At 35.7% G+C, this 26,227-nt stretch overlaps 1 protein-coding gene across 4 annotated transcripts in view; it reads right to left on the bottom strand.

Annotated features, from left to right (window-relative positions):
- Window positions 1–15,343: 15,343 nt before the first annotated feature.
- FHL5 (four and a half LIM domains 5) overlaps window positions 15,344–26,227 on the bottom strand; it is a 55,209-nt gene continuing 44,325 nt past the window's right edge. For all 4 annotated transcript variants that reach the window (XM_050789622.1, XM_050789624.1, XM_050789625.1 and 1 more), the window contains 2 exons: window positions 23,910–24,096; window positions 15,344–19,138 (listed from right to left, as the gene is read on the bottom strand). In XM_050789622.1, the coding sequence (XP_050645579.1) occupies window positions 18,975–19,138; window positions 23,910–24,096 (351 nt within the window). In that variant the 3' untranslated portion in view covers window positions 15,344–18,974. The remainder of the gene's footprint in view (window positions 19,139–23,909; window positions 24,097–26,227) is intronic.

Genomic DNA, 26,227 nt, shown 5'->3' with positions numbered 1-26,227 from the left:
TAAGTGTCCAAAAATCGGGGACTGGCTAAATGAATTATGGTACATCCATGTAATGGAATACTGTGTAGCTGTAAAAATGGGAAAGTCTCTATATGGTGACATAGATAACTCTCTTAATTAAGTGAAAAAATAAGGCACAGTTTCCAGGAAGGTAGAGTAGAAGTAATTTCCTCTATTCCTCTCTCTAATTACAAATAAAAATCTTGGACATTATATATGTGTTAAAAACAAAACAAAGAAAATGTAAGAAGACTCTGAAAGGTAGAGAGAAGGTAGCAGACCAGCTACAAATCTCAGGACCCAAGAAAAACAAGGCGGTAAGTGCCGTGGGTTTTCTTTCTGCCTTATATACCCAAAACTTGTTGCTAAAAAAGCTGGCGTCCTGGAAACACCGATGAGAGCAGACAAAACAAAACAAAACAAACAAAACCCTCAACAAAAGCCTGCTCTCTCTAGCGAACGGGCCAGAAAATGGGCAGGCTAGCATGACAGAAAACTTTTAGACAGTAACTGCTCCAGCAAAACACCACAGAAAAAAATGATGGCCTTACTCCCAACCCTATGAGCAAAGGCTGAGCGTGAAACTAGACTTCCATCCCTCCACTCGCCCCTCCCGGAGCTCTGGTGTCAGAGAACATATACTAAGTAGGAATCCTAAACTTTGATCCACATTTGGGGATAAATTGGACTCAGTCAAAATTTTAAAATTCTCTTTTTGAAAGACGATGTCAGTGGATGAAAAGATAAGCTACAAACTGAAAGAAAATGTTTGTAAGCCACATATCTCACAAGGACTAGTATCTAAAATATATAAAGAACTCTTAAAAGTCAACAGTAACAAACAAACAAACAAAAAATAACAAAAATAAGCAATCCAAATATAAAATAGGAAAAAGACACGGAGACATTTTACCAAAAAGGATATACAGGTGGTAAATAATGCTTGAAAATTTGTTCAACATCATTAGCCATTAGAGAAATGCAAATAAAAACCACTATAAGATATCACTGTACAACTATCAACATAAAAGATAAAATCAAAACTAATGAAAACACCAAATGCTGGTAAAGATATAGAGAAACTGAATTCCTCAAGCATTGCTTATGGGAATGTTAAATGGTAAAGCCACTGTGGAAAATAGTTTGATATTTTCTCATAAAAGTAAACATCACTATCTTATGACCAAACAATTACATCCCTGGGCATTTATCCCAGGGAAATGAAAACTTATGTTCACCCAGAAACTTGTACCTGAAAGTTTGTGGTGGCTTCATTTATAACAGACAAAAATTAGAAACCACCCACTGGGTGAAAACTTAACCGTGGTACATTACTACCTTACTATCATAGAATACTACTCAGCAATAAAAAGTAAGGAACTACTGACATATGCATCGACTTGAAATAACCTTCACAGAATCATGTTGAGTGATGAAAGTCTGTCTCAAAAGATTATATAGTACAGAATTTAATTTATATAATGTTCTTGAAATGACAGAAATTTAGAAATAGGAATACAATTTTGGTTGCCAGGGGTTTGGAGGGAGTGGGAGTGGCTAGAAAGGGGGTGTGGCTATAAAATGAACAGCTTGAAGTATTTTTGCAGTGAAGCCAGAATGTTATCAATGTTATTATCCTGGTTGCGATATTGTACTATAGTTCTGTAAGCTATTGCCATTGGAAGAAACTGGGTAAAAGATACATGGGATCTCTCTGTATTATTTCTTACAACTACATGTGACTCTACAATTATCTCAAAATAGATTTAATTTTTTAAAGTTGATGTGCAGAACAGCAAAACTTACACTACTTTATGTGTGAAATTGTGAGAAAAAATCTGTAATTGTTTTATTCTAAATGAATAATGGAATGCTGGAAAGATACATAAGAAGTTTAAAACTTAAAAATGTGGTCACCTATGGAAGAAGGGATGGAGAAAAATGAAGACAAGAATAGAAAGGAGATCACTGTACACTCTTTTAACTTTCCAATTTGTGTTTGTTTCCATTTTAGATTGTAAACTCCCATGGATCAAGTATGTGTGTTATTTCGACCATACCTGCACAGTGCCCTATGGAATTATTTAGTAATTTGTTTAATGCTTGATAACTAGTCTATAAATATGAAGATTTTCATATGATGATTAGGTGATTTTCCGGAAGGCAAATCTAATTGGATAGAAATATGGAGCATGAAGAATGGATTAAATGGATACCCCATTTGCCACGATGTGTTTAGTATTCATCACATGCCAGTATCAAAACATCTCATGTACCCTGTAAATATATACACCTACTATGCACACACAAAAATAAACACATTAATGAAATAAATAAAACTGGCAGTTGGGTGGTGATATAGAAGACAGTAAGAAATATAAGAAAGAAACATACTTGTGACCTCTTAACAAATTTAATTATTATTTTTTCACTCTCATTTGATTCATTTGATTAACTTTTATCAGTTTGGAAATGACCTCTTCTGTCAGCTCCAGCTGCTGGGTAACTATAGTTCTTAACTCTTGAATCAATGTCCATTTTCTCTGTCTGCTTTGTTGACTCTACTTTTATCTAATATATAACTGTGTGTGTGGGTGTGTCTGTGTGTTAGGTGGATGGGCAGTAAAGAAGAAGGAAAAATGACATTTTTGTCTTTGGGCTTCTATTCATTTTTCAATTCACTTTCTATCCCAAAGGGCCCCCACATTTAAACATTTACATGCCAGGAACTATGTAAGTGCTTTATGCATTAATATTCGTAACAATGCTAGGAGGAAAGTTGTATTACTATCATACCTGTGATGTGGATAAGGAAAATAAAGCTGAGTGAGGTGAAAAACTTTCCCGAGGTCACATAGCTACTAAGGGATAGAATCAAGATTCAAATTCTGTCTGACGCCAAAGTCAATGCTCTTTACTGCTCTCCTTATTTGAGTAAGGAGTTGTAGTATGAACTTTAGGAGAGCAGATGTGGATGCTGCGAACCACATAGAACATACTTCCAGAGGCGTTAGTAAGGAAAGAGGTAAGAAATGGGTCATAAATTGGCCAGATTATAGTGGTCTATATATGAAATGCTGAGAGCTCATAAGTGCTTAGGTCATCTTGAAGAAAATACATGCTTTGCAGGAAGAATGAGGGATGGAGGAGATGTTGGTCAAAGGTCACAAAATATCAGTTAGAAGGACGCATACATTCAAGAAATCTATTGTACAACTTTGTGACTGTAGTTAAAAAATGTATTATATACTTGAAAATTGTATATTTTAAGTGTTCTCACCACAAATAAATGATAAGTATGTGAGATAATGCATATGTTAATTAGCTTTATTTAGCAATGCCAGAATGTATATATATTTGTAAACATCATGCCCTATGCTATAAATAGATACAATTTTAGATGTCAATTAAAACAAAAAATATGTAAGAATGAGGCAATATCTGCATGGGAATTTCTGGGATGAAAAGTATGTTAAAGGACCCATCTCACAAAATGAAGTCATTTTGTCAAAAAATTTAACGTGGGAGAAAAGAATGAACAAAGGATTTGATGTTTTGTACTGGGGAAAAGAATATGGTTGTACCTATTCATAGGGGAAATGGTAGTAGAGCTATCTTGGTTAAAAAAAATAAGTGCCCTGGCGCGGTGGCTCATGGCTGTAATCCCAGCACTTTGGTAGTCCGAGGTGCGTGTAGCACGAGGTCTGGAGTTCAAGACCAGCCTGGCCAACATGGTGAAACCCCATCTCTACTAAAAAAAAAATACAAAAACTAGCTGGGCTTGGTGGTGGGCACCTGTAATCCCAGCTACTCAGGAGGCTGAGGCAGAGAATTGCTTGAACCTGGGAGGCGGAGGTTGCAGTAAGCCGAGATGGCGCCATTGCACTCCAGCCTTGGTGACAGAGCGGGACTCTATCTCAGAAAAAGAAAAAGAAAAAAAAAAAAGAAAAAGAAAAAGAAAAAGAAAAGAAAGAAAGCAATACTTCTATCATTGGCTCTGCAAGATGTGTTAGGCTGTTATCCAGACATAAAACAAGGAAGGGGAGTGGCTATTGGACAAAAGAAGAGAAGATGTTGGTGTGAAGTATATATGGAAATCATTACTCAAGACAATTAGAATGGCTAAGAATGCTTTGACAGCATACTTGGAAAGAGAAGGACAGTGCCAGACAAAGATCAGAAAACCAGACTCTAAATTAAAGAAGTAAAGAGAAAGTTGACCATGAATCAGTACAATGATAGATTGATGGATTTGAAATAGGCCTTTGAAAGAAAACATCAGATGTTTACTATCAAATTGTGCAACTGTTTAGGATAGAACTTTTCACTGTGCTAAATTAGATCAGCGCATAATTTTCAGTTAATTTTTGACTGATGGAAATATCACTTTCATGTGGTCTGCTGTATCTGACTTCTCCTCATGTTTGGATTTCTGCTACTGAAAGTGCACTCCAGGGACCAGAGCTATAACCAAGTGCCAAGCCCCATTCCAATAATAAAATTAACCATTACGGCTCTTTAGGAATCTCCAAGATAGTCTTCAATTTTAAATTATCTCCTTTCCCTTCTATACCCCTATGCATGGTGAGGCCAGTATTTATGCCTGGCTTTCCCAGATAATTACTGGGTGGCTGCCAGCGCTAGTTAAGACAATGGTTTAGAAAAAGCCTCTTATTGATTTCAGAAAGTCTACACATACCACAGAAGAAATATTACTTGCTGTGGCCCTTACCTCCAGGACTTCATGGACCAATTGGCTACAGATTTAAAAACTTTGGGGAGACAGACTTAATGCTGATCCAATTTTCTTCGAGAGGGAAAGTCCGAGTCCAAATATCTGTTGTATCTGTTGTCGTGGTTACCTCCTTTTTTTGTGCCCTTCTCCAAAGTCAGTCTCCCTCCATTGTATTGTCCCCAGTTATGATGAAAGTTTCTCTACAGGTTAAAAATTACCACTCAATCTACAGCCTTTGGGACATAGAGGAAACTTCCGTGGCTTGTTAAACCACTATATTTCAGTATTTCACACAGTATATGCTGCTGATATTTAATCAGAAGAAACAACATTTTTCTGAAACTAAATTGTTACTAAGGAAATTACAACTATTTGACAAGAACAAAACATAGTCTAAAGTTTGGAAAAAGTGCTAAAGGAAAATGGGGTAAATTTTGATGCAGTCACGAGGCCCTTTATACTCTTTTTGATTAAAATTTGCCTGGTAAATCACTTTCTGGAAATAAAATTTAATTCCTCAGTGCCACTCACACTCCCCAGGGTCAGGGCATTCAATAATAAATGCGATCTGGATAAAATGCATTCTTCAAATATAATTATTACTTTAAGTATCATATAATGATAATGATTATCTCATCTTTAAAAGAGTCTTTTACTTTAAGAGATTCATACCAAAATATTTATAGATTAAATAATATGTCTTGTATTTGCTTCAAAATAATGCTTGTGTGAGTAGGAGGGAATATGTGGAAGTATAGCAAAAAGATTGAGTGGGAGATAATAATGTTTGAATCTGGGTGATGGCTACTTGAGTGTGTATTATACCACTCACTCTACTTTTGAATATGTTTGAAATTTTCCATCATAAAAAGCTCAAAAATAATATAATGGTCACCCTTAGAGTCAGTCAGTTCTCTGAACATTATTACTTTCCTGAAAGGCAAATCACTCAGAACTACGTGGCAACTGTACATTATACTCACTACTCACTTCTGGTCCCCTAGCTCTTCATTTAGCAAGCAGTGTTGGCAAAAAGTTTTAACTTTCCAAGTAAAAGCTTCAGGGAATTCAGTTTGACAGGATGAGTGTAGAAGAATTTATACGAAACTTGTATATGTTTCTGCAGAAGCCCTTCCTGCTGAATCAAGGGACCTATATATTCATATGGCAGAAACAAGGTGGGGCTCTAAAAAGAGCGGAGAGATTATGGACAGAACTTGGTTTTATTAGTCTCTATGAGCCCTGGAGTCAAAATATATGTCAAAAGATGTTTATAAGATTTACTCAATTAGAATTCTCTTGAAAATTCTATTAAGTACATTTTCAGTACTCTCTTTTTTTGCAAAGTACCAGAGTTTCTGAGTTCAAGTACAATTTCACCCAGAAAAACAATAGTACTCCCAAATGTACTGATTGTTTTAGAGTTGGTCTTTGTTACATCACTGTTCACAGATATGTTATGCCAATTTTTCAACCAGCTCAGCAGCTACAAGATTAAATAATAAGGTAGAGACCATTATGGTACGTATAGGTATAATTTTAGTTATAGATGGAGAGATGGATACTGTTCATAAGTTGTTCAACTATTTATGGGAATTTTGGCATAATGTTATATATTCAGGCTGTGCTGGGTCAAATCTCAAGTCTTGACGTTCTCTCTTACAGCATAGCCTTGGGCAAGTTATGAAACCTTTCTGCATCTAGTTTTTCCCTAAGGTCTTTCATTGTGTGTAAATTAACTAAATTTATCTTCATAAAGGATCCAGAACAGAATTAGTTCTTGTGCTTATGAAGCTGATAGTAATAAACATGATGTTAGACTTCAATCCTAGAATGTTAGAGCTTGAAGAAAAGACTATGATTGTGTAGTCTAATTCTCTTATTTTATAGTTGAAAAAGCTTGAAAAAAAAATGCCAATGTCCAGGTTCCACCACCAGAGAATTGGGCCTGGGGTAGGGTCCCCAGGCAAATCTAATATTCTCAAAGGGAAGAAAACCATGACTTACAAGTTACAGGAAACTGTCCTACTGGAGGCTTTTCAGCTTCACTCTAGTATCTGGCATCTGGATAGGTCATTCTATGTGGGCTCTCAGCCCTTCTCCCAACATGTCTGTGCATCTGCTCCTTCTATGTTACAGCAGAATAATACAAACATATAATTAGTATGTTCATACCTAATATTTATAACTGTGAAAACCTCTGATTTTTCTTTCCCAGCTTAAAAATACTGGTGTGTTTTAACATGCCACTTGTGAAAAGGCCAGCATTGCAGGGGTAGAGGTGAAAGCAATTTGCATAACTTCTGGAGCTTAGAAAGGAGCCCGGACCAACCCAGTAATAGTGCTTTGGACAGTAACAATTTTCTGCCATCTAGTGGATAATTCGAAGAATAAACCATACCTTTCCTTTAAAAAAAAAAAAAAAAAAAAGTCAGCATTTTCACAAAACTATGACTTCTAAGCATCCTGCCACTTTTTTTTTTTGTTAGTAAAACAACTACTTTTCCAGAAACAGTTCCTGCAATTTATCCTTTCATTGATTTTATTGATTGATTCTTTTAATGTAAAAAGATATTACGCCTCCTTTTAAAATGTTGCTAAAATGGTGGGGCACAGTGGCTCAAGCCTGTAATTCCAGCATTTTGGGAGGCCAAGGAAGATGGGTTGCTTGAGCCCAGGAGTTGGAGAAAAGATTGGTCAACATGGTGAAACCCCATCTCTACAAAAAACACAAAAATTAGCCAGCCATGGTGGCATGCACCTGTGGTCCTGGCTACTCAGGAGGCTGAGGTGGGAGGATCGCTTGAACCCGGGAGGCAGAGGTTGCAGTGAGCTGAGATAGCACCACTTCACTCCAGCCTGGGTGACGGAGCCAGATCCTGTCTCAAAAAAAAAAAAAAAAAAAAAGTTGCTAAAAAATGTGGACACACAAAATATAAATCCAGCATGCTCCATTTCTAAATGTTTGCCTACTTAAAGGCCTGTAATACAGATCAATGTGCTTATATTTGGCTGTTTCTAAAGTTTCTCCTTTCTAATTTTGGAGGTCGTAATGTCCAAGGTTAAGAGCCTGGGCCCTAAAGCCAAAGCTCTTACTTAAAACTCTGGCCTTCTTGTAATAACTGTGGTATCTTGGAGAACTTAACTTCTTTGTGCTCCAGTTTTCCTATCTGGTAATGATAGTATCTACTGCATAAGGCTACTGGAGGGATGAAATTCATGAGGTCCTTGGTGTTCAGTGTTATTAATGCTTTTATCGTGATTGTTTACATGTGTATCAATATTTACCAGTTTTGAGGAAGAAATTCAGAAGTGACTTGTCCTGTGACTCAATTCAATTTTAAAACTCAACATTTATTTAAGTTTATTTTATACTCAACATTATGGAAAATACAAAGCTGAATGAGACAGTGCCCTATTTTTGAATCAATAGTTTCAGATGACTATAGGATAATTAACTATATAATTCAAAGCAAATATAATGAATATGAGACAAGAATTGTCATAAACAAAATACATATGAGGGGAGTGAATATTTCCCCTTGGAAAGGTTGACTTACGAGTGATAAATGGCTAAATTTTAATAGGGAATTAATTGCATAAATGGCAATGATAGGGAGGGCTACCCAGGTAGGAGACTATTTTGAGCAAAAGAACAAAGTTGAAGAAAATGCAGTATTTATTTTGGGAGCAATAAATAATAAGATATGGCTAAAGCAGAATGTTTCTTCATTCTTTCACCGAACACTTATTTCAGCACCTTCTCTGTACTAGGTTTTGTTCTAGGCAATGAATATTTGATGGTGAATAGAGTAGACAAAGATTCCATCCTCAAAGGTACCTATTCTAGTGGGGAAAAATACTGATAGAGTAGCCTAGGAAGAACGATGAGGCCAGATTTTGGAGGGGACCTAATGGAGAGCCAGTAAAGGCTGCTGAGCAAGATGAAGCAATAATCAGATGCTAATTAAGAAGTATTGATCTATTGATCTGGTGGAGGAAAGGTGTAGGACAGATAAAAGGATGAGACCATGGAGACACAAAAGCATATTTTGATAGGAGATAATTTAAAGCATATAGATGAGAACTAATGAAGCTTGAACCATGGAAGTGAAAAGGAGAAAACAGTGTTAACAGACATTTAACAAGTGAAACAGGACCTGGGACCAGCAGGAAGTGGGTATGTGGGAAAGGGGAAATGGTAACACTAGGCTTTCTGCAGAGAGTGGAGGCACCATGTGTTATTAGCGTCACAGATATCATAGACTCTGGAATCAGATCTACACGTATTGTAATGACTGGAGCCAATTATTTTCCCTCTTTTAACCTCAAATTCCTCATCGGTGCAATGAGAATAATTTAAAATACCAGTTTATTAGATTATTGTAGAAAATGAAGGCAAGTCCATGTCACATTCCTAGGGACACGGTGAGTGCTGGAGGTTCTTACTGGAGGAGGTAAAGAAAGCTAAGACAAAGCCACCTATACCTGCCTGCATTTGCTTCAGATGTATTTGAAGGGGAGATTGTTGTCACTTTAAGGTAACAATTATTCACAAAGAAGATAACTAGTTGAAGATTTTCAACAATTATTGTACATTATGATTACAAACTAAAGGTCCTTAATATTTCTTTTGAGAATCAAAGTAGTTGTGGGTTTTGATATTACTCTCCTCACAAACTGACAAAAGTCTCATATTGGCAGCTAGAAACATATTCCTTATGAGAGATAATAGAAGATTTTATGAAAAACCCAAGAATGAGAATTAAAGTTTCAATACCCAGAGTGTTTTTATTTCTCACAGTTTTAATATCTGTCTCTGAACATTTTCTAGCTGTGGACTTGTATTTCTGTTCTTAGAAGCTATTTATTGAGTTTAATATTGGGGCATAAGGCAAGAAAAATGTGGGTGTTAGTTAAGGACCAGGTAAATGGATAAAGAAATGCCTAGATGTTTATTTTCTAGAATTCCATCCAAAGTAATTATGTTAATATCTTAAACTTATATCCACTAGGAATTAGTGCACATTAAGAAAAGGAGAACACTGGAACAGGAGAGGTGAAAGTGTCAAAAAAAAAAAAAAAAAGAAAAAATGCTTAATAAGGAAGAACAAGAGAAATGAAATGCTGTACCATGGGAGGATTGAGGCAGCCTATAAATGCTGTTGTGGTATGATAAAATAATTTAATATGTCCAAAGCTACACATACTCAGCATAGGTTAAAGTAAAATTGGCTGCCTTTTTGAGAAACACAGAGAATGCATTTTGCAATTTAAGCAAAGTAAGTACAACTGCATTTCTAGCTGTCTGTACGCAAATGACACAAAACTTGGACAGATTGACTCCAAATTTGGCAGACATATTTAGGATGGTCTGGCTTAACAAAAAGCTATGCAATGCCTAAAACATCTACTGTGAGGGCCCTAGAGGAAACTTCAAATACAGGCAGTTATTTTCCAAAGCACCTGAAAATTAAGTGTCTCCAGATACCCTGTGACTGTTGGTTGAGAAAGGCATATTCTATAGATTAATAGTATATGGACAGAGGAAACAGTGGTATCAAAATAAAAACGTCAATGAAGATACTTGAAACTACAGGCATTAATTTGCCATCCAGCTGCTTCTTCCATGGGCAACTCTATACAACATGATTGAGGCCAATGGCAAAAGGGATTTACATATTAATGATGATTGTTGATAACTGACACTGGAAGAATATTATAGCAATAATATTTTCACAACTAGAATTTAATTCAGAAAGTATTTATTGGCTGTCTACCAAGTGCCAGACACTTCACTAAGCACAGAGTTTATCAAAGATGAATAAACACATGATCTAGGGTGGAGTGGGGGTGAGAAGGAAGGTGAAGATAATTGGCACTTTAATAACTTTATAATATGTTGAATATGTTCCAGGTAGATGTAAAGCAGTTTGCATATATTTCATTTCATATTCACATCAAACTTTTTGAGGTTTATACTGGAAAATTGAGAAACCAAAGTTGAGAGTTCGGTAACTTAACCAATGTCATATAATAAGCTAGTGACAGAGCTGGGATCTGAACCCAGCTTTTCTGACTCCAAAAACCATCTTTTTTAACCAGGTTGTCTATCACTCCTGACTGCAATATAAACCAAGTTGTTTAAATTTCTCACAGAATTATAAAAAATAAGTTGCAGGAAATGATTAAATTTTGCTAAGGGATATTAGTAAAGATTTCACATAAGAGGCAACTTTGATCTGGGCTTTAGAGGTTGATTAAAATTTTGACAGGCAGGCGAGAGGAAGAGAATCCTAAGCAGAGGAAACAGCATGGGCAGGAGCACATAAAAATTAAAGTGAATGGTATTTTGGGGAAACAAAATAAGTCTGCAAGGGAAAATGAAAAAATTGTGGCTTTTCTTACAGGACTCAGATGTAAGGAATTGGTGAGAGGGAAAAGCCAAGATTAAAAAATACCCCGCTTTATTGAGCTATAGTTTACATATCATACAATTCACTCATTTCAAGTCTATAATTCAATGAGTTTTAGTAATTTTATCAAGGGGTACAATCATTACGATAAATTAGTTTTAGAATATTTTCATTCTCTCCAAAAAGTTTCCTCATGAGCATTTGCAGTTAATTACCATTCATGCCCCTAACCCCAGGAAACTACTAATCGACTTTGTCTCTGTAAATTTGCCTGTTCTGAGCATCTTGTATACATGGAATCATATAGTATGTGGCCTTTTTGTCTGACTCCTTTCACTTAGCATAATATTTCCAACGTTCATTCATGTGGTAGCATGCATCAATACTTCATTCCTTTTTATGGTAGAATAATATTATATGATATGCTGTATCATACTTCCTTCATCTCTTTATCAGTTGAATTCTTGGGTTTTTTCAAGTTTGGGCTGTTATGAATAATGCTGCTGTGAACATTTGTGTGGACATATATTTTCATTTCTCTTGGGTAGATATGGGTGAAATTTCTGGGCTTTATGGTAGTTTTATGTTTAGCTTTTTGAGAAACTATCAAACTGTTTTCCAAAGTAGCTGTATCATTTCCTAACATTTTCATTACTACCAGCAATATATGAAAGTTCCTGTTCCTCTACATCCTTAACAATACTTGTTACTGTCTTACTTATTATAGCCATGCTAGTCTGCGTGAAATGGTATCTCATTGCGATTTTAAGTTGCATTTCCCTAATGACTACTTTTCATGTGCCCAAGACTAGAATTCAAAAAGCTCTGTTTGGATGATGCATTAACTAAGATGAGGAACAGAGGACAATAAGTAGAATTTGGAGGAAGGATAATAAAGTTATTTTTAGGTGTCTGCATGACATTGGTTTGAGATGTCCAAAAGGCAATGAGAAACTTGGGTCTGGAACTCAGAAGAGAATTCAAGGCAGAAGATGTATATTTGGAACTCAGCTATCCAGAGAAAGCAATTGAAATCATGGAATTAGATAAATTCAAATTCACCAATAGAGAAAATATAGAGCAAGGAGGTCAAGAATATTTAGGAATATTTGTTTTTAAGAAATTGATAGATGGTGTGCCAGTGAAAGAGGCAGAGATTTAGGAGACATAGGAGAGAATGGTGTCATGGATGCCACTGGCAGAAAGATTTTGAAGAAGCTTGAGGAAGCCAGCAATAGCAAGTGCCTATCTCATAGCAGACAGAAAGTTGAAGAAGCAATCATTGACTTTTGTGGCTACATATTAGTTGGTGGTGTCTAAGAGAGTAATTTCCATGGAGGGGAGAAGACTAACTGTAGTCCTTAAGCCCAAAATTTTATCAAACTTTTCCTTTTTTGTTCATATATTTTGCCTCTTGTAACTATCTTGTAGTTTTGGAAAGTTTTTATTACATAGGGAAAACGAAAGTTTTAAAAATTTAATTTTTTATTTTATTTCAGAAATGTCAAAATTTTTATCACCACACTCTTTTTCTCCATTTTTCTTCTATCCATACTCCTTCATTCATTTCCTGTTTGAGAGGTTGGGTTGAAGCTCTCAAATAAACAGACTTATCAGTGATGCTACAGAGGCAAACAAGGGATACGATGTCATTTGTTAAAGAAGGAGTAAGCCTTAAGGATTCAGTGTGTGGAATTCCATAAATATAAAACTTTTTGTTTTTATGTGTAGCAGGAATAGCATTTAATGTCACTGTTTGAGTCATTGGATGAATGTCTGCTGAGCTCATTAACGTTCCTCATTTAGAGAACCGTTTACGGACATCCACTCCATAAGTTTGTTAACATTCGTGGGAAAATATTTGACCCAAATACTCTTTGCTCCTCGGTGACACAGATCATAATTCTATCACAGCGAGCTGTTCCCTTTCTCAACCACAGTGATATAAAATCCAGTCATTTCAAATACATGTAAACTCTGTTATTTCTTTTATAGACTCCAACTTTGAGTCTGAATCTCTTGTTTCTTTTCTCTCCTTTTTGATTTCCTCCATATTGAATAGAGTATTTGGTCTAAAGCTTATCAGCCAAAAAAATTCAGAATGATTTTAATTATCATACAAAACTTCTCTAATTCTCTCTGGATGATACATTTTTGGTACCATCTAAGAAGCCACGTGGATGACTTGAGTGGATGGACTCATTTCTAAATTCTTTTGAGATGGATGGTTCAAATGAAGACTTGATATCCTCTCTCCTTGATATCCTTTTTTAAATGTTGACATAACACAATACAGATTCAGTAAATTCTGAGAAGTCATAAGGCCATATCTATCCTGGTGATGTATTTTCCCAAGTCTTGACAGTTCTCCTTTACCTTTCCCTGAAAAGAGGACCTCAAAGTTCCCATACATTTTTTAATGGTGATCCCATTTCAGTCAGTCCTGCAATGTTTCTGGTAGGATAATGAAGATCTAAAGACTTAATACTCCTGGAAGAAGAGGTTTAGGATAAAATTAATACCTAACAACTGTAATTTCTAGTGATATTCTGACTCTTTCATTGAAGAGACACTACTCCAAGACATAAGGTTTATATTGTGGGTCCCCATAAGATCTTTACTTTTCAAAACCATGTGATTTAAAAAGTGAACTAGAAACATTTGATGAGGGTGTTCTTCCAAATATTCTTTGTGGAACAGGTTTGGACGTTAAAAGAATTCAGCATCCAAGATTAATTCTGGAGAGTAACTAACTGATACTAATAATATGGATTAAAGTTTCATGAAGATTTGTGTAATAGACATAAATTTAGCTTTAGATAGAATAAATAAGGGTTTAAAGCCACCAAGAGTTTTAGCAATTCCTTACATATAAAAATAAGAAATTAGCAAAAGACTACCTGCATCAAAGTAGAAAAATTCAATTGAAGTGGGATTTTTTTTTTCATAAAATATTTTCAGAATCACAGAAGTAATAGAGGTTTTTTTGTTTTGTTTTGTTTTTTAGTTTAGAATATTTTAACATTTTATTACTGTCGGAGCATAGCCATAGATCTCCTAGTTTAACAGAAGAGAGATTTTGTTTGGGCCAGACAATTCTGTTTTATGCCTGAAATGGTATCTGAATATATAGTTACAACTTGAATGTTGTAAAAACAGATGGGTAATAGAAGGTAAAAGTCATCATGTTCCTTTATGTAATAGAAGTAGAAACAATACAGAATTTATTCCACACCTATTTTGTTTACTAAACAGTTAATGTAAAAAATAAATCTTTAAAAATAATATGAGTAATATAGACTATGTAAAATGTAAATTTATTCAGTATAAGAGACTTCTAAAAACCAATGTATAAAATTAGCAAAAACTGTATCATTATCATAATAAATATCTATCTATAGATGTATTACAGGTTATGTGCTTGATTAAATATATGTAGAACACACTGTAACAATCATTTTCTTTTTCTCTTTTTTTTTTTTTTTTTTTTTTTTTTTTTTTTTAATAATCGCCATTCTAACTGGCATGAGATGGTATCTCATTGTGGTTTTTTTTTTTTTTTTTTTTTTTTTTTTTTTTTTTTTTTTTTTAATTTATTTATTATTATTATACTTTAAGTTGTAGGGTACATGTGCATAACGTGCAGGTTTGTTACATATGTATACTTGTGCCATGTTGCTGTGCTGCACCCATCAACTCGTCATTTACATCAGGTATAACTCCCAATGCAATCCCTCCCCCCTCCCCCCTCCCCATGATAGCCCCCGGTGTGTGATGTTCCCCTTCCTGAGTCCGAGTGATCTCATTGTTCAGTTCCCACCTATGAGTGAGAACATGCGGTGTTTGGTTTTCTGTTCTTGTGATAGTTTGCTAAGAATGATGGATTCCAGCTGCATCCAAGTCCCTACAAAGGACGCAAACTCATCCTTTTTGATGGCTGCATAGTATTCCATGGTGTATATGTGCCACATTTTCTTAATCCAATCTGTCACTGATGGACATTTGGGTTGATTCCAAGTCTTTGCTATTGTGAATAGTGCTGCAATAAACATACGTGTGCATGTGTCTTTATAGCAGCATAATTTATAATCCTTTGGGTATATACCCAGTAATGGGATAGCTGGGTCATATGGTACATCTAGTTCTAGATCCTTGAGGAATCGCCATACTGTTTTCCATAATGGTTTTTCTCTTGAGACGAAGTCTCGCTCTGTGGCCCAGGCTGGAGTGCAGTGGCGCGATCTCGGCTCACTGCAAGCTCCGCCTCCCGGGTTCACGCCATTCTCCTGCCTCAGGCTCCCCAGTAGCTGGGACTACAGGCGCCCGCCACCTCGCCCGGCTAGTTTTTTTTGTATTTTTAGTAGAGACGGGGTTTCACCGTGTTAGCCAGGCTGGTCTAGATCTCCTGACCTCGTGATCCGCCCGCCTTGGCCTCCCAAACTGCTGGGATTACAGGCTTGAGCCACCGCGCCCGGCCAAACAACCATTTTCTTATTTAAAAAACAATTAACAATATGCCAAGTAGATTAAAAATTTTTTTCTTAAATTCAAAAATGGTATTGCTAACATCAAATGTGTTTTTGGATTGACTTTTCATTTGTGATATTAAATTTGGCAGTGATTTTTTTTAACCATTTGTGATTAGTGTTATGCATTTTTCATAATGGTAGGCCAATATTTTACTCCAATAAACAATCTAGTGTTCCTTTTTTTTTAAGTTATAGCAACGATGTGAGCTTTGAAGCCTGAATTGTAACATAACCACATTTTACTTAACCAGTGGAGCTAGTTTGTCCCAATTTAACACTTATATAAAATGCCAAGTTAAAATTGAACCCTTGGGCATCCTAGTCATTATTATTGAAGCAGAAATATATTTTTGCTTCTTTTGTCATCTTTAATCCCCAACATGACAAAACAAAATATTTTGACTTGTTGACTTTGCCAACAAATACAACTCTTGGCCTTCAATGCCTTTTTCCTCTTTCTTTTCACTTTTGTAGCCATTAACCAAACTTATTACTGCAGTAAGAAAGTTAATCCTTGGAACCTTGCTTTCTTTGGTTCTATTCCACAAAGAATCAATAGCATAATTTCCCTCAAACATTGCAATAATTACTTTCTTCCTTTACTTAAGAACAGTTGGTAACTTTCTATGGCCTGTTATATACACTTTTTATCCTAAGAGTTAATATCTCCCTTCCTCTGACTCTTTCTCTTTTAGCAGTCTTATTCTCTCCTGCTCTTCGGCACAGTCTCTGCTACTTCCAAGCCATCTGGTTGTTATTGGCACGTGGGATTTGCTTTTAACTTCTTTCCTGCCTATGCAGATGTCACCTTTGAATTACTGGGAACCCACTGTTTCCTGAGGCAGTCCATTTCATCTTTGGATAAGTCCATTAAGAGAGTTTTTCTCTTTGTCACATAAACCGTATAAATCAACTATATAATTTTTACATTTATCTTTGTGTGTATTACACAAAGACCTAACGAAGTCTTTTTTCTTAGTTGTTTTGTATATGTGTCCTGTGTCTACAGTGGTGCTTTGTTTAACCTGTAGGCAAGGATCTCTGCATCACGCACTTCTGCGTTTCCATACCCTGATCCATCCTCCTATCACTCCAGAACCACAACAGTGTAAGCTCTAACTTTTGGCATAGTATAGTACATGTTTAATGGATGTTTGATGTGTAGGATACCTTCTAAATGCAGAACTATTCATATGTAAAAGTACATATATTTATACTTATGAAAGGATAATAAAATATTTAGGAAATGATTCTGTGAATTTTAATTGTAAGGCTAGAATACAAGTCTCATCATGTGCATACTCACGCCCCCTCCCACACACAGTAAAATGCCTAAACATTTCCAATTATTTAACTAAGAAAACATTACATGTTGTATACTTATCTATAATTGGTTAACAGAGAAGATGTTACATGTTATATATCTATCTAAACCTAAGTGGCTTAGTTTTCACTATGTGTAATGTACTATTATTTTCTATATCATAGATTTAGTTTTACCTGTGAAATTTCATCTAATGCAGAAAAAATATTGCTAGTTTTGCCTGTATTTTGCAATGAGAATATGAAAACGTATCTTGGCATTGTTAACCCCAAAATACATTTTTAGTGTTCAAATAGTCTATCTAGCAGAACATTTATTAGTATCTCTAAATTGTTAACATCCCTGAATGTTCTTGCATTTTAAACTATTTCAAATATTGTTTCCATGACAATTTTAATTGAATCTCCTGTGATGCTATTTTGGTAATTGTGATCAGCAGTATCTTATAATTAGATTTTAATCAAAACCTTTAATGCTCTAATCTATAATCTGAGAGAAGACACTTATATATCTATGTGGGCTTCTTCTCCTGACCTCCCTCTACTCCACCCAAGAGATGCTATAACCAATGTGATAACTGATCATGGAGAGCAGAGGTTGCTCTCCATTTGTCCCAAGTAATGTGGAAAATATCCAGGGGCAGCAAGGTAGGGTCACGATCAGTTAAAGTCTGGTATAAAGATAAACCTGGTGCTGGACTTCCAACTAAGGCTGTTTATTTCCTGTGTGATCAATAAACACTGACTGACTTGTAGGACGTTTGCTTAGGGTTAGGAGTGCACCTCCTGGTTATGCAGCAGATTGAAGCTGGGGGCACGATTGACTTGGGGTAAGGTGGGTGGCACAGGTGTGGGGGAAGAGTGGGGAGGGCTCCCCTACAATGCACATTATTGTGCTGCTTTGCAGGTTCGGAATTATCAGCAGTGAATTATTCTTTTTCAGTTTTTATTATTACTAGATTTCTTTAAAGCCCACTTTTATGTCTGCCCATTAATCATCTATGTAATTTTAGAAGGCAAAATGCATGAGGCACAGAGCTAATTATGCATTCTATTATGTCTTTAGATATCTGGATGAAAGTCATGTTCCAACACTCAATCCCTTCCCTAAAACTCATTTCCACAAGTGATGATTTAATGATCTATTTATTTTAAAGGTTTGCCTTTAGGGACAAAGATTATCCTGGTTAACTCCACTTGAAAGAATGACTGTTATTTCATGGAATCTGTAAGCATTTAGAAAAATCACTGTGGACTTTGAAAACACATTTAATACAAAATGTGTTGAAACCCATGGTTTGACTATCCCTAGGTAGAAATGATCCCCTTTATACCTATGCAGATTATGAGAGCCATAAAGTCTTCAATTCTCATATTCCATTGAGTAAACACGGAGCTAGCAAGCTGTGGAAACTGTGTATGAGGACAAATTGTAGCTTTGTTTTTTAATTCTAAAGTCAGTATGTGTGACCAAAAAAAGAATGATTTTTAAATCATAACAATTCTTAAATGTGATAATTGCTGATGAATTTACTTTGATCACTTTTGTTCTTTTACCATTCATAGCTAATTTATCACATTACATATAACCAGGAATGCAAACACTAGTCTCATGCATACCTCTCAGTTTGAGCTCTTAGTTTTTCTTTTACTCTTCAGGTATGAAAAACCTCATTCTTCAGGTATATGTCATATATTTGATTATGAAGAGATATTTTCCTATGTTTCTAACAGCAGAGTGCAGTATTTTGCAAGGAGAGTTGTCTTTGTGATTTAGCATATATTCATTTCTGTTCTACTGTGCTTTTTGTGCCCTTAGAATACAGTTCGATCAAACTGTGTGCAAAAACTTTTCCATTCTAAACTACATTAATATTTTCTAAAACTTAAGTCAAAAATAAGACTGCAACTGAATTCTGGCTTTAGTGACAACAAAGGCAAAGTGGATTTTAGGTGGGAAAGGACTGTCTCCTAGATGTCACTGTCCATCCCGGAGCCACATTTTTGGCAGAAGATTTCCTTGTTCTGGGTCAGGAAGCCTTTACCCACCAAGGAGACAGAGCACTTCCCGCAGTTAAAGCATTCGCTATGCCACTGGCTGTCTTGAAAGCAGATAAACTTGGCACCTGTGAGACCTGTAAAGGAATTGGAGAAAAAGATTAATCTATCCTTTCAAGGAACAGCTTGAGCATTCTATCATATACTCCTCTAGGAAATGGAGATATAGCTGTGAGCAAGACAACATAGAGGCAAGTAACCCAAAAGAGAATGCTGCTTCCTGGGCCTGTGTCCATCCGGACCTATCCGCTGTAGGAAAGTTCCACCTATGCCACCCAACCAGAATCGCAGCCAAATTCTGCCATAATCTACAGAAGAAGGCAGAATGCTGATATGCAAGTCACGTATTTTTGGAAACAGATAAGGACTGTCTAAGCCGGATAAGAAAATACAGTGTAGCGTAGTGGAAAGAAGGTATAGGTTGTAAAGCCAGAGATAGATATCTAAGTATGAATACATTTCCTCTTTTTCTCTATATGACTTTAAGTTTTCTTAGCTGCAAAATTAAGACAAAATGAAATGAATGTGCACTTTCTAGCCTGACGTCCGATGTTGTAACGACTTTTAGTTTTCTTTCCCCTCATTTTTCTGTGCTTAGTTGTACTTAGAATACATCCTGGGGTCATATGGTTTGGGACACTATTTCTAGAAAGCCCAAAATAGAGAATTTTGTCTAATCATTCAGCTCTCCTAACGTGGTGGCCTTATTACCTCGCTCAGAGACAACTTCAGCTTTTGTTGAATCTGACCAATGAAGCCACGTTATCCAGTGATTGGTTTCTAAGGGCTTTGTCAGCCTCCTCCACTTTAACCTGGGCCTCCCTTGAGCCACACAGTTTCTTTTAAAAGTAGTAGAATTTGAATCGTCAGTGAGGGTCTGATCTCTCTCTCCCTAATGTGATTCCAGGGTATAGTTCAAGAAATTGATTTTGAGAAGTTCCATAAAGGGAGAAAATGTTTAGGGTTTGGGAAGAGGTTGAGATGCCCTAGGCTTGGGTCTATATTTATTTCGTGTTTTCTCCCAGTAATCTTAGTGCTATTATTTGCTTATCATCCATGGAGTGAGGCTAAAAGAGTTATATAATTCATATGTAATTCCAAATACTCCATTTGGAATGGTGATGTGAAAGGGTGAATAGCATTCTATTTCAGATACGTTCTTCTTAAATAGGATAGTGAACTTTTGTTTCCATCGTAACAAACTTATTTGATGTCTTCATATATAATTTAGTAGTTTATAGAGAAATTTACATCAAATTCCTCTGCTTTCCTTGATTAAATTTATAGCTCGCTTATCTATGATGCTATCAACATTACTTCCTAATAAATGTAAATTAATTATGTACTACTTAATTCCCTTAATGTTATTCAAAACGTTAATAAGCTGACTGCAAGAGTAATGTTCTGTATATACATAAATTATGCTATTCATAAAACTATTACATGTCTAGCATTTTGATACTCATGAGTTTTTCTTAATTTTATTAGTAAGCCTTGTACAAGTGGCAAATATAAAAGCAAATCTTCCAGATTTTATGAAGAAGAAAAACTAGAAGCATCTGATGACTTTAAGAAAGGGCTGAACCAACATGTGAGACGTTTGCAAACTGTTCCAAAAAGGATATGTTTACTCCCTTAAGTCATGAGGGTTATTTGCAGTAAGAAAGTCATCCCTGAAGTGGGTCTCTGGCACCTGTTTTATCTGGTTTCATAGGTTTCTGACAAGTCAGTAGAATAAAAGCTGGCATTTGTTGAGTGCTTGAATGTGTGCCAATCACTATTCTAAGTCTTTATGTGTGTTACCTTATACAGCCCTCACCTTACCTTCATGGGGGTAGATATTAGCATCAGTTCCACTTTGCAGACAAAAACTGAAAAATGAGAAGTTTAACCACTTGCCCCAGGTCACCCAGCTAGTAAGCAGCAGACCTACTATTTAAGCACAGGCCAGTTGTCTTTAGAGTCTCTGCTTTTAACCTCATGAAACTAAGTTTGAGTTTCTCTTTGGTAAAGAACATGGTCAGGAACATTAGCATCGCTCTCTGAAGAAACCACAACATTTGAAATTCCTTTTCCTTGAAATAAACAGAGATGGAAGAAAGCAAAGCTGCTCAATTGCTTGTTTTATAAATAAGGCAAATGAAGGCCCCCCACCCTGGAAGTGAGTTAGTCACCCATGGTGACACAGCAGTGGGGGCAGGAGGACCAAGTCTTTTGCTCCTCAGTCCAGAGCACTTTTCACTGCATGAAGCTGCTTCATTTATCCCTGATAATTTAAGGGGTTAATCCTATCTTAAAGGAGGAGAAAATATGGCAGCTATACCTGGAGTTTGTTCAAATGAAGCAGTTCAATGTGCTGGGTTTTAAAAATTATACTTGGTGATTTATAGGTAGATTTCTCAGAGCTTTTTAAAAAAATTAATGGATTAATTAATCTTAATTGACAAATACAAATTGTACATATATAATGTGTTGTTTTTGTATATGTATACATTGTGGAATGGCTAAATCAAGGCAATTAACATATCTATTACCTTATCATATACTTTTTTTGCGTGTGGTGAGAACATTTAAAATCTATTCTCTTAGCAATTTTCAAGTATATAATACATAGTTGTTAACTATAGTCACTATGTTGTACAATAGATCTCTTGAAATTATTTCCCCTGTTTAACTGAAATTTTGTATCCTTTGACCAAGAATACCTAGCTTCTTAAAGTGATATAATAATCAGATGAATGCCAATTTTCTGAAGACATGTGACAGTATCAGATTTCCAATGGTACATCAGTTCAAATAGCTCAATTTTAAAGAAGCGGTACTACAGGGTCTATAGATATTTAACAATTAGATCAAGAAATATTAAAGTGAGTTGTAAGTTTTTGCAGGCATTTCAGTCTCTGGTGTCTCAATCAAAAAGTTTAGAAAAGAGATTAAAATAGTTATTAGACATTTCCTGTGGACTGATGAGTCTGAATAAAATATATAATATTGCATTTAGATTACTTTTGGGTCAGATTGTTTGCTCTTGATCATCCTCATATTTTTGTGCAGAACAACGTTGTTTTTCCATCTCAACTTTAAAAGCCTGGGCTCAGTGATCTGGAACAATCTATGAGAAAAATCACTTAGGCACATGAATCTGTGATATATCAGAATTGAAACTCAAGTTCAGGGCTTGTATAGGCTTTTTGCAGATCAGTATTAGCCATCTGGATGCCCAGAGAATTTTGAAACCTATTTTGAGTTGTTAATTTCCTTATTTTCTCATTGAAGTTCTCCTTTTCTTCTGTCCCGATTCAAGAAAAGTATTGTTATAAAATAAATGGACTGTGATTGCAGATTTTACTAGGGAGATTCTGGAGCTCCAGGTACTGTTGGATATCTGAAAGTCCCATTTTCTAACTAAAATCAGTGGAGATAGTGGCTTGTTCTCTTGGCTATAGGAATTGCCAAATTTGTAGAAGGCAGGAGAGCAGGGTGGTTAAAAGCATGGACCCTGGAGCCCAGTGGTGTGAGACTGCTAAGGCAAGTTCTTGCAAGGGCCAGGGAGGTGATCTAGCTGAGTGATGCAGACAGGGTGCAAGGAACAGAGAGGGCATGCCCAATGCAATTGAACAGCCACTAGTTCCATATGATGGTGACCCTGCTGGTTAATGTGGAGACAGTTTGCTCACCCAATGGTAGGTTCTTCCTCTACTTTTAGCTGCAGAGATGGATTTTACATTTCCAAACATGTTCAGGCCAAACATCACCTGCCTGCTGGCCAGATGTAGCCTGTGGGCCAGTGTGAGATCCTGACACACATGGTGCTCCGTTTAGAGAAATAAGACCATGCTGTTTTTTTCTGGTGACGCCCTCCCTTCCCTTGCAAGTCAGTGAAAACCTGCCAAGGTGGGGCTTGCTGTGAAACTTTTTCTTTCGGTTGGAAAGTGCATGAAGACTCAACTTTTATTTTGTTACATATTTGAAGATGAAGAAGGAGGAAAGGGATAAAATCTTTAATTCTATGGTATGTAAACTGAATTAAAAATTGAAATATGATCTAAGAATACTAGGAATAGAAAGTAGATATACAGTTCTGACACATTATTAGGTGACTATAAATTGCCAGAAAGAATACCTGCTGGATTTCTCAAGTGTCATGCTAGTTTCAGTTCCTTTATTATAGGATTAGCATTTTAAAGGTGTCTCTGGGGAAAAGATATATTTCTTTTTACCTTGAAAACCTCTTTAACCTGGATCGATTTATCATTATGTTATTTTCAAATCATGTCACTTTTTTTTCAGTAAAATGCTATCTTGTTTTCTTTCATCTACTCATAAATGCACTTCATAATTGCATGTGAATAGAGAAAAGAGAGTAATACATTTGTTAGAAGCATCTTAAAATGAAGTTTAATTAATTACTGACCTATGTTACCTTAATTATTACAGCTTCAGATGTTCTATACAATAGTGGAATTTAATTAAAGCCTTCCTAACTAAAGGATGCTTGGTCCTATTTTGGAATTAAGCAGGATTCTGATTTATGAGTACTCTTTCCTCCCACTCAAATCTTAATGAGGCTGCAAGCAGACCTCCTTGTGAAGGTCTTTTACTTAGAGTCAGTACCATTAGGTTTAGTAGGTAGTTACCTTTACCGAGTATAGGCACCCAAATTATACTTTCCTTGAATAATCCATGTAATATTTATGCTCATATATTTGCACCCACTTGTGTTTATCTCAAAAGGAAACATAAATGAAAGCTTCCCATCCTTTAATCGTATTTCCTAAATTAACTAGACAGCGTTTCATATAGTCATAACTGTCTCATGGCAAGATCATATTGAACTGAAGAACTCACCACTAATGGGTTTGGAACAGGCTACACACTTGTTGGCATAAAGATGGTTGTAGCAGTCCACGCAGAATGGATAGTCGTCTCTGGACATAAACTGTTCTTCACAGAGATCTTTCCTACAGCCACTACACAGAAAACACTCTTTATGCCATAGCTGGTCACAAAATGTTATTCCACCTGAAGTTATCACCTGCCAAAGACCACAGAAAAGGCAATGACCATGGGAGCCATTACAATTCAGATCATTTCATGATTCTCTTGAGATCCTAGTATCTCTGGGGATTAAAGGAAGCAAAAAGAAAAAAAAAAGATCATTTCATGCCTTCTATGTCCACAACTGGTGCTTTCGGCTACTCTATTTTCATCTTAGGATGTTCTTTTCCTCAAAAAGTCATTAAAAAATTAATAATATGAGAAACCAAAGGTTATAGGAATTAATTAGAAGTAGAAAGAAATAAAAATTATTGTATATTTGTCTGCTACAATGAAATAGAACAGAGGCAGGGCCCTATTGGACTCAGGAAGATCGGGGAGAAAACCACACATGTTCTTTATTTACTTCCTCATACTTGTCTGAATTTTCTTAATTTTGGTTTTTAAAGATCTGCTGTTAGAGCTATTTTCTATACTATGTTCTTATAACTACCTGTCTAACTTTAGGGATGCTTAAAAGAATTTTTCTTTTTCCTGAACTTTTTACACCAGGTACAAGAATATCCAACAGCAGTAACTCTGAAGGGAATTGGTAAGCACCATTATTTGTTGATAACAACTACCATTTCTTAAGTGTTTTTTCAGTCCTCAGCATCGTGCTAAGGATGACCTCTTCTGAATATTCTCAACACCTCTACATAGTAGAGACTATTATCTTTCCCTCTTTTCCTATGAGCAGCTACTGAGGGTTACAGTCATTAAGTTACTTGCCATCGCCACAGTGAGCTAGGATTCAAACCTGCATGGTCTGACTCCACAGCCTGTGTGCATCACCATTAATACCATACTGAGTCAAGGTTACCTTGCACAGATAAGCAGTTGAAAATCCTTGCTGAATGAATGAATAAATACCAAAGAAAAAAATAGTTGGAAAGCGATTCCAATATTGTATCTAGCAATGGGGCGTTGTGGGAATCAGAACTCAATGGATTGAGCCGTGGTTGTACATTGAGCCTTAAGGTGTTATGTGAAGTGTTTTGCCAGAGATGTAATTAGTTCTGCATAAGATAATTTTTTTCCTAAATGAATTTAATCCATGAATTCTACTTTTTAAAAGGCTGAGAAATCTTTGTTTAGAATCAGATGGATAAATATTGGGCAATTTTTCTCGTGTAACTATTTTTAAGCCATATCACCTTTTGAATTTACAGCTAATGAGCTCTTAGAGTTGCTGCAGATATTGGAATGTGTTTTTGTAAATTTTTGTAATGACTGAAGCAATGGGATATCTGAGGTGGTTCCCACAACCTTTGTATCAAATTAACTAGATAGTAAAACATAGAGCCTATTTTAAGCCACCTCCTTGTTTACAAACTCAAAAATGTTATTTGTCTGTGACATACACTTGTGAAAAAATTATTCTAAATATATTTTTAATCATATAACAAATATCTTAGAAATTAAAGATATTTGATATGAAAGATATTTTCCTAGAGGAAAAAAGCATACTATTCTGAATAAGTAAATGAGAAGCATAATGGTGTGATGGAAGTAAAGCAATTTAAAATACCCCCTACTGACTTCCAATGCCCTACAGCAGACACAGCAGAATTCATGATTCCTTTGATTTGTTTGGTCTAATGATTAGCAGGCAATGCTTAAAAGATCTGAAACTTGAAAAATGTATTCACAGCAAAATAAAACTTGATATATACACCAAAGACTGTTTAATTAGAGACAAGAAACTCTGGAACATTAGAAATAGTTTGCTTGTGATTACATTCCTTTTGAAGAGGTAGGAAGGTTAAGATGAAGTCTAATATCTAAGTTTGGTTTTCACCACTGATTGATCCCAGGATTTAGAACAAGTTTCTTCTCTGAAAAAGTGGAGGCAATAATGATTTTGCACTCAGTAGGTGACAGATGAAGAATTGAAGAAGACGTTTAACTCCTTTTGAACCTTGAGGAGTTTGAATTTGAAGGGCTTGTAGTTTAAAATCATTTGCTTTCTGGTGGAAAATAAATCTTAGTGTAACAAAATAAAATCTATGGATTTTAGAGCTTAAAAGTTCTAAGAGCCTGATTGTCAGGTCGTTTTTTCTTTTTTTTAAGAAAATATTTGGGTTTTGGTTTGGGTTGAAAAAAATTGTTTAGATTGGATCATCTTG

Source organism: Macaca thibetana, chromosome 4, assembly GCF_024542745.1.
Source record: "Macaca thibetana thibetana isolate TM-01 chromosome 4, ASM2454274v1, whole genome shotgun sequence".
Lineage (NCBI taxonomy): Eukaryota > Metazoa > Chordata > Mammalia > Primates > Cercopithecidae > Macaca > Macaca thibetana.
The sequence above is the reverse complement of the archived record's forward strand: the minus strand, read 5'-3'. Positions and strand labels throughout refer to the sequence as shown.